Here is a 13,760-nt window from a genome sequence, read left to right as displayed (position 1 = left end):
CTTCTCTCCCCGCTGCGCCGCCGGGAAACAAAAACCACCCAGAAGCAGCACGGGGGGCACCGGCACCCTCCTGCCAAAGCAGCCCCGCGGCGGGAGGCGGGCGGCGGCGCGGCGCTGCCATTGGCGCGGCGCGGGCCGTCCCTCCCCGCCGGGAGGAGGAGGAGGAGGAGGGAGGCTGGAGGCGGGCCCGCGCGGGGCGGTCGCTCCAGTCGGTGCGCGCCGGGCGGCCGGGTCGCTGCTGCTGCTGCAGTTGCCGCGGAGGGCAGGGATCCGGGAGCCGGGCAGGGGCAGGGTTTAGGGCGGCGGGACCGGGAGGTCAGACCGGAGGTCTAGGGCGGCGGGGCCAGGAGAGTTTACGGTCGCGCCGTCGGTGCCGCGCCGATCCGCGCCCGGAGCCTGCATGGGGCGGCGGCGCTGAGCCCAAGCCGCCCCGCTCCCGCCGCGCTCCCGCCCCGGCCCCGCCATGGCCGAAGCACCGCAACTGGTGGACATCGACCCCGACTTCGAGCCGCTGCCGCGGCCCCGCTCCTGCACCTGGCCTCTGCCGCGGCCGGAGTTTAACCCTCCCAGCTCGGCCACTTCCAGCCCGGCGCCGTCGTGCGGCGGGCAGCCCGATGGGGCGGCCGGAGCCGCAGCCGGGGCCGGGGCCGCCGCCTCGGGAGCGCTGAGCGCCGACTTCATCAGCAACCTCAGCCTGCTAGAGGAGAGCGAGGACTTCGCGCCGCTGCCCCCCGCCGCCGCCCCCCCGGAGGCTGCCGCTTGCCGCTGCGGGGACTTCCCGGCGCCCGAGGCCGGCTGCCGCCTCCACCCGCCGGGACCGCCGCCGGTGCCGCCGGTGCCGCCGCCCGTGGCCGGTCTGTCACCGGGCCCCGTGCCCGGGCAGCCCCGCAAGAGCAGCTCGTCGCGGCGCAACGCGTGGGGCAACCTGTCCTACGCAGACCTCATCACCAAGGCCATCGAGAGCTCCCCTGAGAAGCGGCTCACCCTCTCCCAGATCTACGAGTGGATGGTCAAGAGCGTCCCCTACTTCAAGGATAAGGGCGACAGCAACAGCTCGGCCGGCTGGAAGGTAAGAGGCGGGTGGTGGGGGACGCGCCGTCGAAGGGGGGTCCCGGGAGGCTCCGCCGGCCCGGGCACAGCCGCGGCGCTGCAGGCGGCTGGGCACGCCGCCCTCCGCGGCTGCATGATGCCCGCTGCGCAGCCTGCAGTGCTCCGGCTCCGCGCTTTCAGTTTGACCTCACATTTCTACTTTTTTTCACCTTTCCAAAGAGAGAACTCTTAAGGGAGAAATGCGTTCCAGCTCTCCCGCCGCTGGGGCGCTGGAGGGACCGGGGCCGCCCCCCCCCGCTCTCCGCCTCCCCCAGCCCTGCCCCGCCGAAAGCAAAAGTTCACGCGGTGTCACGGCGCCGTCCCCGGGCAAAGCCGGCAGGAGCGGCGCCGCCTCCTGCTGCCCGGGGGCTGCCGGCGCGGCCCGGGGTGCGCGCCCGTGTGCCGGGGGTGCCGCGGGAGCTCCGCCGCGGCCCCGGAGCGCGGCCGGTCCGTGCCGCCCTCCGCCCTGGCGCTGCAGGGCTTTGCCGTCGGGCAGTGGAGCGGGGACAGAGGCAAACAGGGATGGGGAAAGATAGGAGGCAGAACAAGGGTTGCAGAAATACCGTGTGTTTAATGAGTAAGCCGCAGTATTTGACCTGATGGCTTTGTTAAACTCGAGTTGCGGGAGCGCCTTTCTTGTGTTACGTGGTGGGACGGAGCTCCCTCCTTCCCTCTCTCCCACAGCGCTGTCCCTGCCGTCTGAGCGGAGCGGTGGGAACAACCTGTTGGCGGCCGGGATTTGTTCTCAGCCCCTCGCCGGCCGGAGCCGCAGCCGGTGCTGCCCGGAGCCCCGCGGTGGGATGTCCGGGGGACCCGCGGGCACCGGCTGCCCCCCAGGCAGCTGCGGGGCGAGCCAGGCTGCGCTTGGGTCTGTGCGGCCCCGGTGGCAGCACCAGGCGCATAGTACCCTCCAGCTTTGCATCTCCGTGGGTGATAAAGGTTTAGCGCCGCTGCCAATGAATCCCCTCTCTCCGAGGCCTCCGTCGAGAAAGTGTCACCCATCCGTGTCCCTGTGCGCGGCGGAGGCAGCGCCGAGTTTTGTGACAGTTTCGTGAGAGCGTTGTCAGAACGAGCTTGTGCCGTCTGCGTACAGGCAGAGCCTCCTCCGCCCTGCGAGGGATTAAATGACGGCAGAAAATTCGTGAGGTGCGAGCACCTAGCAAGGCATCAGCGCACTCTGCTGTGTTCGGGACTTAGTTCCAGTTAGGGCCAGTCAAACTCTCTGCTTCGCTTTTTAGTATTTGTATTCTCTATCTCTTTTTTTGAAAAAAGTGTGAACTCAAATCCTGCATTTGTCTATTTCTAATTGCGCTGCTAGGAATGTTTGTTACATCGGGTTTTTGTAAATTTCTATTTTTTTAGAGGCAAGCAGTAACTCATTTTTAGTTGAAAGTTTTTAGGGCTTTTGAAAGTAGTTGGTTAGTTTCTATTGATGTGTTTGACTAAAAAATTTAAAGGGTAATTGTCTGAAGACATCTGTCATGAAAACTTTAATAGGAGTGAAGTGATTGATAGCTGACAGCTTTTAAATAAGGTAACTTGTCACTTGAAAGTGGTGCTTTTTTCCAGTGGTATTTTCGTCTCCTTAAGTGCCTTTTCAGAATGAGTAGAAGAGAACTAAAAGCCAAACAAACCAAAATAAAATCAAATGGCTCCCAAGTTCAGGCAAGCAAGTAAGAAACACTGATAGCTGTGTAACTCGGTGCTTCCCGTTTCACTGCTGCTTGTCCCGTGGTGCTTCAGCAAGGAAGAAGTCTCGCACACCTCCCTCTAACAGACTGAGCACATCCTATGCCCGCATACCTCTGCTGTGACCTGGAGAGCTGCTGCTGGTATGATTTTTGGCTGCAGTACCCTCTGGTAGAGTGCAGTACATAGCCTGCCACTGCTGGTGGGTAAATACACATGGACTCCCCTTCCATAATTAAACCGTCACCGTGTTATGCATCGGACACGTGTTGCCCCCATCCCTTTGGCTGCATAACTGCCAGGCTGCCCTGAAAGTTGCATGCTTGCAGGTTTTACTATTCAAGCCAGGGAAGCGCAGAGTTTCTTAAGCACACTTTCAGGTTGAGTTACCAGCAGCCACTGGGTGTCAACGCTGTAACTGGCCCGGCTGAGGCGTGCAGCTCGTTTGCCTTGTTTGTCACCAATTCTCCGCGGCTCAGCGTGAGTGAGGATTACTTTTATTTTTTTTCCAGTTTGGGAGCCGTTGGTTTGCCCGTGGTCTGGGGACCTGCTGTAGGCGTAGGGCTGGGAGCGAAGCCTGAGTCAGCCGAGGGCCCTGCAGAGGAGGAGCATCGCTCCAGAGATGAGCACAGATTAGCGACTGACTTTTCTGCTGACAGAGGGAGCGCGGGTTCGCCTCAGAGCCTGGCACTGACTTAGGGCTGGGAGTACATTGTGCACTGCTGACGCAGGCTGGGAAATGGGGGGATATTTTTTTTTTCCCCCTTAAGTAAAACTTCGAGATGCTTTTTCTTGTTGGGGTTTACATGTTTGCGAGTGCAGTAAGGCACCTTTCAAATTCTTCACAAAATATATGAAACACACAAGAACTGAAGAAGGATTTGCACTTTCTGCATAGTGGCAAGGTGGTGTTTCTCAGGCAGAAGTTGAGGGTTGACTGCTCTAGTGCTTGTGAATATGTACTGCCCTGATTTAATACATGATGTCGAGCTTCTTTTTCATTTTTCATTGAAGAAAGTTCAGAGGTATCAACACTATCTGGTAGCAGCTCAAAACAGCATCCAAGCTCTTCTGAATAAAAACATCAAAATAAAAATGCCTTTTTAAATAAGGGGGTATAAGCCAAAAGTATTAACATACAATTATCAGTAACATAAAATTATTAAAGTAGATAAATTGTTCTCAGTTATACATGCACAGTAGTTTATTCCAGATTTTCTTGTTGCAAACTCTGCTTTTTAAACAAATCCCCTGTTGAACTCGAAGGGAGCAAAGTCTCCATGACCCCCATGGGGTGGCTGCCTTGAATGAAGCACTTGGGATGTGCTCTGCCAGACTTGCTGCATTGTTGGTTGTGAATGAGTGCTGATAGTGACCTGTGTTGCTCAGAGAAAGCCGAAGCAAGAACAAGATCTGCTGCAGAGATAAGAAGGAAATTGTGAAAGTTACATGGAAGAAGGAGACTTTTCTCTAGTGTAGTAGTTAAGTAAAAGCAATGTCTTGCCTTACCTGTGATAGTGGGAGACACAAGGCTTAAAACAGAAGAGGCAAGAACTCCACTGCAGCTGTAGATAACTATTTTTTTTTTCACAGTATGATAGCTTTTTGGCTAATCATCATATATAAAATATAAAACATCTCTGTGATGTGCATATTTCATGATGTCTTTGCTTTATGGCAAGTGTTGAGATTTATTGTAAAGGTGCTGTCACAGTTAAGCTTCCTTGAATGGTCTCATCCTTTCAGTCTGCTTTTGAAAATGAGTTCAAATAAAACCCTGTAATGTTTTTGAACGGGAAACATGGAATTTTGGTGTCACTTATCTGGGGGTGGATGTGTTGTTGATTTTTCTTGGTGGCAAGTGTTAAGATCCCACGGTCACATACACCTCCTTGACTTCTAGTCCCAGGGGAGCCTGTTCACCTGAATTCATTTGCTGCCCTTGTTGAAAGTATGAGAATAGATATCTGACTGCAGAGGGATGAATGGTTGTAAGCCTGAAAGCCTGAGGACAAAACAGGTATGGGACAGGTGCTTTGGGTGGCCTTATCACAGGAGCTCTCTATGGTCAGCACTGTTCTGTAGTGAATTGGTTTCCATGCAAAATGAGTTCTGGGTTGTTCTAGTTCTGTTGTATTTGGTTTGAAAATCACAGGTAGTAACAAATATTAGAAAGACTGAAAAATCAAGAATAATTTTCACTGAATTTTTTCAAAGCTTTTGAACATAGATCAGCAAACAGTTTAAATTGTGGACATTCAGATGATTTATTTAAATTGAAATGAGAATCATAGAGTCATGGAATAGTTTGGATTGGAAGGGACCTTAACGATAATTTTTGTGAGGTTTTTCTTACGATTTTTTTTTCACGTGGGAAAATCACAATTGAAGATTGCCTTTAACTCAGGCTATGTATTCCCTCAGTACTGGTCCATACCTGTGGGCATTTACCTCTGTCCCTTAAGATGCTTCCCCAGGTGATCTGTGGCCCCCCAGCATCATGTGTTGTATTATACATTCATGCAGCACACACAAGCGTATGCAGGTAGAGGTGTGTATGTTTGGCTTTCTGTTTGTGGATTCTGTCAAGGTCAGTGCTATACATGTGGCAAATAGCCTCAAGAGCTGGCAGCTGCAGTTGAGTCTGCTCTGCTGTAACACCTGGCCTCAGCCCACCCTGTTGACAGAAAACTATTTGGTGTCTTGCATACCTGCTCACTGCCACCAAAATGCCTCTTGTAGCAGCCTATGTTGTCTGTCAGTCGCCAGCTTGCATTTTGCTTAGTTTCACGTGTGAAAGTTCAACTTAATTTTTGCAGGGGCAAGGTGCTCTCCTCACCTGTGTCTGAATAACTCATGGCTGAGCTGTGTCAATGCTTTTGAGCTTCCCATCAGGACCTTGAATAATGCTTTAATTTTCTCTTAATTTTCTTTGCCTGTTTTTTGTTTGCTGTGGTATCTGTTCAGTTACTCGTATGATTATAGGTAAGACTAAACACCGGAATGAAATGTGTGAGTGGCTTTGTATAGTGACATAATGAACTAAATTTTCCTTAAGTGCCTTTAAAGAACTTCAATACAAAGACAGTGTAACAGCTCTCTGCCACCGTATTTTTTATGACATGCTCAGCTGCTTCCTTATTATCATTATTTTTGTATCACATGGTTTTACAAGTAGTTGGTGAAGTTGTTTGTTTGGGGAACTGGAGCCTTTGCTGCTTGTGATGGCAAGGGGAAGCAGCGTGGTGCAAGGAGATAAAAGATTTTTAGGTGAGGTATGTGAGGTTGTTTTCTTTTTCTCTTTTTCCTTATTTCTTTTCAATAAAATAGGCAATACTTTTGGTGGTTGGGTTTTTCAGTAAGGCACCAGAAATTGTGTAGTCCTGAGATGTCTGCTCATATCTTTCCGGTTTCCAAAGCATGATGCTGCCTAAATATGCACGTCTCTGTTTACTCAACTGGTGAATCATTTTGTAAAATAAGTGCTTGGCTTCTGGAATAAAAATGCAGATATATTTTGCAGCCACAGATTTGTGAAATATGTAGGGCTGTGGCTACAGAAATTCAACTCTCAGCCCCTTCTGTTTTGGGAAGAAGTTCATATATGAAACAAGGATTTCTGATGGAAATTATTTTAAAGCCTTAAGTAATGAGTAATAAACTAAGATATAGTAAAGATAACCTGAAATGTAGTTTATTGTTTTCCTCTTTCAGAAATATGTAAAATGTGGATATATTTACTTCATTGTCAACTCTTGTGAGAAAGGAACTTCAAATTCACTGATGCTGGCTGCAGATAGTTATAGTTAAACATATGGTAGTGCATACTAATATTTTAATGAATTTTGTAGCATTTTGTTTGTCAGTCTGGTTGCTGAAATGGGTTTTAAATATTGGGAAAACACTGCTCTTGGTGATGATAGGTTGTGCTTCAGAAATTAAGTGCATTGGAAGGAGTCACATTTTGAAGAACAGAGTCTCTGCTGCTCCGTAGAGAGCTTCAGCATGAGTTGAATTGATCTGTAAAGATAAGTGCTATTCACATTTAAGTATTATTTCTAAATATAATTAGTAAACATTAATCATGTGTGTTTATCAAACAAAGGTGCATAATTCCTGCACTGTCATTTACAGTGATATGCAGATGTCCTAAGTAAGCAGTGCAGCATCATGAGGTTTCTTGGTAGGTCTCCATTCCTGACAGAGGAGGAATAAAAAGAATTAAGGTGCTTTTACAGGACTGGTTATTGTCTTCTAAGATCTTCATTAAGCCTCATGCTTGTTCTAGATTTTGATAGTGGTCCCTGGTCTTTACTAGATTGCTTAAAATGATGTCTGAAGAGGCACTTGTTAAGTTTTGAAGCACTTCTGTAATGAATGGTGAAGGCTTAGCAATGCTTCGGTTTGTGGTAGATGGGACCAGAAGTGAATCTGTCTTTAAAAATGTAGTCACTCAAAACCTTCTGGGACTCTGACAGCTTCTGCAACAGACAGAGATTAGGAATTGCTGGAAGAGTGGAGGGCAGCACTCAGTTTGCTCAGACAACTTAATGAGCTGTTGAAGGCATCTTGCATCACTGCACAGTGTCAATTATGTTCTAGTTCTGTTTGAACATACGTCTTATTCTAGAGTTAATGAAACTTAAAGGTATATGTCTTCTCTTGTTCTAGTCTTAGAAACCTAGTTTTTGGGAATTCTGAGAATACATGCAGTTGGAAGTGTGTTCAGTTCTGTTGCTGATTCGAGAGAGCATGCCTGGGATGGCTGTGATTGCATTTCCAAGTAGCCCATGTTTCTCCGGGTGCTTTACTGGTGTGTCCATTGTAGGCTCATGTTAGTGTGAGCATGTGGGACTCCTTTTTAGCTTTGTCAGGGCTATTGCTCTGTAGGTCCATGAGGTGTAGCTTCTGGGGCCTGGCACATTCTCTTGAGAGAATGTGCTGGGAACATGGTCTCTGAAATAGTACATACTCAGATTTAAGTTTGGACTGATTACCAGAAAAGTGCTTGCAAGCAGAGGTGCCCTTAACCATAATATTTGCTGACTAAATTATATCTTCTAGCTGTCCTCTGTAATATGTGAGAATTCTTATTTTATTAGCATCTTAATGTTTTTGCTGTCTTTTTCTCAGGGACCGCTTAGTGCCAGGCCTCCATGGTGCTTCTGTACCAGGATGTAAAATGATGAAATGGGCTGGGCTCTGCTTCTTGCATGTTGGTGTCCCTCTTAGAAAATGTTAGAAATGCTCCTCCTTTAATTTAGTTGCTACCAGAATGAAATTTTCATTACACACAGAAATCAGAAAATTAAAACCTTTTTTTAATGAAATGAGTGGTGTGCATACTTGTAGGAGTGATGCATGTGAGCAGTCTTTGTGCTGTCCATGCTGCTTTAGTGCTGCAGTGCTTTGTGCTTCCCAGGATTTGTTTATATGTGACCTGTTCAAATTTATACAGCAGAAAAGGTCTTTGCACTCTTCTTGGGTTTTTTTTTTTTTTTTTTTTTGAGGGGGAGCTCTGGAGCATTGGAGTATGGCCATTAATTTTTGTAGGAGAAACTCAGATGTGTGAAGTGCATGCTTTTTTCCCTTCCTGAATAAGGGGCATACACTTAATTCAGAATGTGGACTCTTAACTATCAATATACTGTTGGCAGTCTCACTTGCAATGGCAAGGTAGCAACTTCTTCAGTTTTCTTGTGCTTAGCTCCAGAAACTGTGATGTGGGTGGAGTTTCACTTACCCATCACTGACTTTTCAAACTGTGCAGTTAGATAAGACTGAAGCAACTTGCTATAAATGTGGTGACTTGTTAAACCGCATTTATTGTGCAAATGAGCTTACATCCTGCAAGATCAGCAGTAATGCTTGGTGTTTGCCTGGATGGAAATTAATTAAAATTTGGCGACTGAAATTAAGGGAATGGATTTGTTGCCCATTGTGTTATATGAATCTGCCTTTCAGTTCCCACAGTGGGAATTAGCACAGTTGCAAATGTTTTTTTGGCATATGTGAGTTCTAAGTCAGTGCTAAGTTCTGGCATCCGTAGCCTTCTTGGATTTTTACTGCCCTTTAATATGTGTTAAATATATGTGAAGTCGCTAATGGGAGTAAGGATACTAACAATCCAAAAATACACTGTTGTGGTGGTGGTGGTGTAGGCTCATTTGCTTGTAGCTCGAATTTGCTTAAAACTGATATAAGTTAATCTGCTAATTTGATTGTAATTGCTAGAATTAAAAAAAAAAGGTACCGGTGCCATACATATCTTGGATATATATCCAGATTTGACTTTTGATTGCCAAAAGGATACTTACAGACTGAGATCTTTAGTGTTTGCCAACTAAATTATATCTTATAGCAGTGCTTTGCAATATATAGAAACGCCTAATTAGATATTCAAAAAATGAAGATGCTGTTATTCAGACATGCTTCATAGCAGGCCTCCGCAGTTCTACCCTGTCAGGATGTGAAAGGATTCTGTGCTCTGTGCTCCTGCTCACTGTTAAACGTGTTGATTTCTCTTTCCAAAAATATGCTCCTCAAATCTGAACCTTCAGATTAAATGTAATTATTTGCCAGCCCCCAACCCCTTTTCCCAGGAAGCCTGGCTCTCCGAAGGCATGCTGGTGATGCTCTGGGGCAAGAGGGATTATATGTGTTGTTGTTGTATACACGTGGGAAAGTGCAGTAAGCAGTTGTAATTCATAGCTGTTTCATTGGACCCTCTCTTTCCTCGCCCCTTGGCACCGTTCCCCTGCAGGACCGCCCTGCCAGGCTCCAGCATCCGAGCGCTGTGGGGCTAAGGGCTGCTCCCAGTGCCCCTGGCCATGAGTACCGGTGTGGGGAGGTGTGAGTGCAAGGCTGGCTGGGGGAGCCTGGAGCCTGGCTTCTGCCCCAGTGCTGGCAGGGTGCTGCTGTGCCAGATCTCAGGGAGTGTTCCAGCTGTGACCTGGCAGCAGGAGCAGAGCCCACCAGCGCAGTTCTGCCAAAATGCTTCCGTCTGCCTGGCCCTTTTGTGGGTATTCTGCTGCTTACTGCTCAGGTGTGCAGAGGAGGTCAGGGAAAGTAATCCTCTTTCCTCTTTGCAGTTACCAGAGAAGTTTGTAGTGATTCACTGAGTAGATTTCTCACTACTTAGATCAGTTAAGGTACATCCCTTGGCCTCTCTAGAGCATACCTTGCTGCTGCCTTCGCTCCTCGCTAAGATCTTTCAATGTGTCTGGAGGTTCAGGTGAGGGAAGCAATGCTTGTGCTAACTTACAAGATTTAGACTGAAAGAGAATACATTTAGATCAGATACTGGGAAGAATATTTTTACTGTGAGGATGGTGAGGCACTGGCACAGTTTGCCAGCAGAAGTTGTGAGTGCCCTATCCCTGGAAGTGTTCAAGGCCAGGGACTTTGAGCAGCCTGGTCTAGTGGAAAGTGTCCCTGCCTGTGGTGGTGGGGTTATTGATTATTTTTAAGATCCCTTCCAACCCAAACCATTTTATGAATCTATGAGATGTTGTTTCGAGGTAAATAATGCTTATTGATTAGATTAATATTATTGCTACTAATTTTTTTTAGATTGATTATTACTAGTACTGATATTTTTAAATGATGTGGTGCTAAGGAAGGTTAAGTTACCAGAATCAGGTCAGGCTTAGATATTTGCAGTTCTTGCTGTGCTTGTCCTCCTGCTTCACCCCTGCTTCTTTGATGGATCTACAGCTCAAACCAGAAGCTATTTGAAATTCAGGATGAGGATGCAGCCTCGTGTGTGATCTGATCAAATTGTAGTACATTAATAAAAATGCTCTACACATTTCTGTCTAGCTAGATATATTTAGATCTTGATGAATATCTAGAAATCTGTAGTGGAGAAAGAGAACAAAAAAACCCCAACTTTTTTTTTTTTTTTATGTGAAAACCCAGAGTGTGGCTGCATGTTTAACTTAGAGCAGCTTTAATTTTTCATACTTTTTTGGTATCTTGGCCCTGCCATCATTGGGATGATACTAAGGCAGACCTGGAAGGCAGTTCAGTGTTTAAATGCTTGGAAACCTCAGAGATGGATGGAGAGGGCTGAACCAAGAACTTTCTCTTTTGGCTTAAATTGGGGGATTAATTTTATTGCCTTGTTCTCCTTTTTCCTTGATCAATATATGCAGCCTCTGAGTAAAACTATGGTGTCATGTTTTTATGGCTGAGGGTTTACCTTTGTGGCAAGAGCTGAGCATCTCTCCTGACATTGTGTGAGTGTAGATTCTGGCTGGTGGGGTTCTAATGCTGATCTAATGTCTGGTCCCTGGTACTGTTTGTGTTTTGTGTCCTCCTTTTGCACAAATGTAATAAATCCAATAAACGCTGCCTTGAAATACAAACGAGGACGGGAGTTTAAAGCAGTATTTTAAAGTGCAGCCTGTTGCAATTGATTTTGGGAAAAATCAAGAGATGCTATCTTAATACAGGCTTCTCCATGCTTGTTAGGAACTTGAGTCACTCTTGAACAATCCAGTTTGTACAGTCTATGAAAACCTGATACTGCACACTTGCCTATTTCTTCTTTACAGTTCTGTGGCAATGACATAGTCATAAGCATTAAAAGGAGAAACCATAATCTTCTCTGCTTGCAGCCCAAGCCAACGCTAGTCATCTCCTGATGCTATGAAGTCATTCTTTGCTTTGAGGTTTCTAACCAAAACTCTGTTCCAAATCTCTGCTGTGGGTGAGCAGTAGAGGCATTAGGGATGGAGTCCTGGTACCCTCCCCACTGCCTTTGACCTCCCTTCAGACCATCCTCCTGTGGCCAAGGAGACCACTCCTGCAAAATCAACATTTTCCCTTGACAGTGATCACTCCTTCCCGCTTCTGGAGTGCTGGAACAGAAGATGTAAATGAATTTGCAATGATTGCACAACCTGGTTATGCAACGAGACTGACGTGGTAGCGTATACATATGTAGAAAATGCCTTTTTGAAGATATTACATTAAGCACAGTTTCACCACCTTCTCCCCAAAGATGAGGACAACTGCATTACTGGCTTCACCTGGTTAACCTGCATATATAATGCACACCAAATACTCAGCTTCTGTTGACTGAGGATTATTGTTGATGGAGCAGAAAAATAAATCAGTTCTTGTGCACTGTTTATTTGGGAAGGAGTTCTTTAGCTTGGGGCCTAGAGCCCAGGCAATTAGACTGCTTGGTCCCGGGGCAGTGGGCTGCACTGCAGTGAGTTTTTTACTGTCAGCATAATCTGAACCACCTAAGAGTGTGTTTTGTTTCTGGTTTTCAAATGGGTGATGGTGTTTCAGTTGGAGGTATCCTGTGCTAGTCCAAGAGGTCACTGAGCGAGTGCTCAGCATTGCTTACATCTGGCAACCCAATTCCTTGCTTCCTATACTTTTAAATTTCTCTGGAATAAGACATGCAGCACTGCTGACTCCTGTCTTTTGTGTGAAGCAGGGGGATTCATGGCATGGTGCTTTTACTGCATTTTTGGGTCAGGCTGCTTGGTAAGGCTGCCCTAACACTGAATGTGATGCAGGCATTCATTTTGTCATTCCCTGGCAAGTTACTCTGTGTGCCATGTGGGCTGATGGGCATAATTACTGATACCTTGGGGCGAGGACAGACTTCCTGAGGTCCCTTCTTCCGTGTTTTCCACTGAGCAGATTTTCATTTTCAGCTACTGGGCACATAGAAAGTTGTTCTCCTAGCTAAGATGTGCAGTCTCTAAGAAACTGAATCTCTCCCATCTCACCTGAAATGGCTGAGACCATTCTTAACGTGATGTCCTGTTGCTCTTGGCCTGACTGGTACATTTTTACTTAGATGTGGGAAAATAAACCTTTTTGTGTCCCAGTTGCTTCCCTTCTGCAATAATTCCTTGTAGGTAGAACAAGTAAGTGATGTTATCTTCATGTGTAGTGCTTCTTGCTGATTGAGAGGAAAATTCTGCAAGCTAAGCAAGTAGACTGACCTGACGACTCCTCATGACAACTGCCTACTTTTAGTTAACATTCAGAATATTTTTATCCTAGTTTACTCCTTAGAGGCTAATAGAGTGCTGCTAGAGTAATTTTCAGATGAATCATGCCATCTGCCATGCATGCTTTGCTGTTTCAGCAGTAGGGGAGGAGAGGGAATATATAGTGGTTTGAGTTTGAAACAGTGTGTTTGTATTCTCCGTAAAACTAATTTGTTTCAGAGGTTTTTCTTGTTGTGTTTCTTTTTTAAAATGTTTTGTTTGGATTTTTTTTTTAATTTGTGTTTTGGTTTTTTCTTACCAGGCATTTTATATTTCTTGTTTTGGCTATGAGTTTAACATAGGGCTCCAGCACTGATACTGATCTGTTGGGTGGTCACTACTAAACTTTGCAGAAACACTCTGGACATGATCTGAATTGCTAGTGAGTTAATGTGGACCATGGCAAAGTCCTTTTCTGAAAACACAGTTCAGATGTTGAGCATTTGGATTGCCAAACTGGACCAGCTAGACTTTGCACCCCTCTAAAAATAAAAGATAATAATACAAAATCTGTAGAGCAGTAGAACTGGGGGGGGGAGGGGGGGGGTTAGCCTGAGAGTTTGAAAGGAAAGGTCGCTTGTGGAATGAGTTCTGTGTGGCTCACATTTAAGATTTCTTCCTCTAGGAGCTGTCCTGAGCCAGGGGAGGAGTGTCTCCAGCATGCAGCTGTCCTACCTGTGAGAATGTGCAAACTGGTGCTTGAAACTAAAAGTTCATAACCACATTGGATGTCTCACTGTGTTGTGTTTTGTCCAGAAGCAATTATTTGGGAGATTAGCCAATCTGTTAGTAAGGTTCATGGGTTTGGGTTTGGAGAGGGCTGGGATCATAATATTGAGGAGTTTGTCAACCCTATTCCATCTTTGAGAACCAGGCTGTGATATTAGATAATGCTTTAACTATTACCAGGCAGAGTAAATTCTTCTGTTCTAATATGTTAAAAATTTTGCCTTGCTGGCTGTC

The 13,760-nt window shown here is 46.4% G+C and overlaps 1 protein-coding gene across 1 annotated transcript in view; it reads left to right on the top strand.

Moving 5' to 3' along the window:
- The first annotated feature begins 453 nt into the window (after positions 1-453).
- Positions 454-13,760, top strand: part of FOXO1 (forkhead box O1) — a 60,645-nt gene continuing 47,338 nt past the window's right edge. The window contains exon 1 of the mRNA XM_041466997.1: positions 454-1,069. Coding sequence (XP_041322931.1) covers positions 464-1,069 — 606 coding nt within the window. The 5' untranslated portion in view covers positions 454-463. The remainder of the gene's footprint in view (positions 1,070-13,760) is intronic.

Source organism: Pyrgilauda ruficollis, unplaced genomic scaffold (genome assembly GCF_017590135.1).
Source record: "Pyrgilauda ruficollis isolate IOZ18807 unplaced genomic scaffold, ASM1759013v1 scaffold20, whole genome shotgun sequence".
Taxonomy (NCBI): Eukaryota; Metazoa; Chordata; class Aves; order Passeriformes; family Passeridae; genus Pyrgilauda; species Pyrgilauda ruficollis.
The sequence above is the reverse complement of the archived record's forward strand: the minus strand, read 5'-3'. Positions and strand labels throughout refer to the sequence as shown.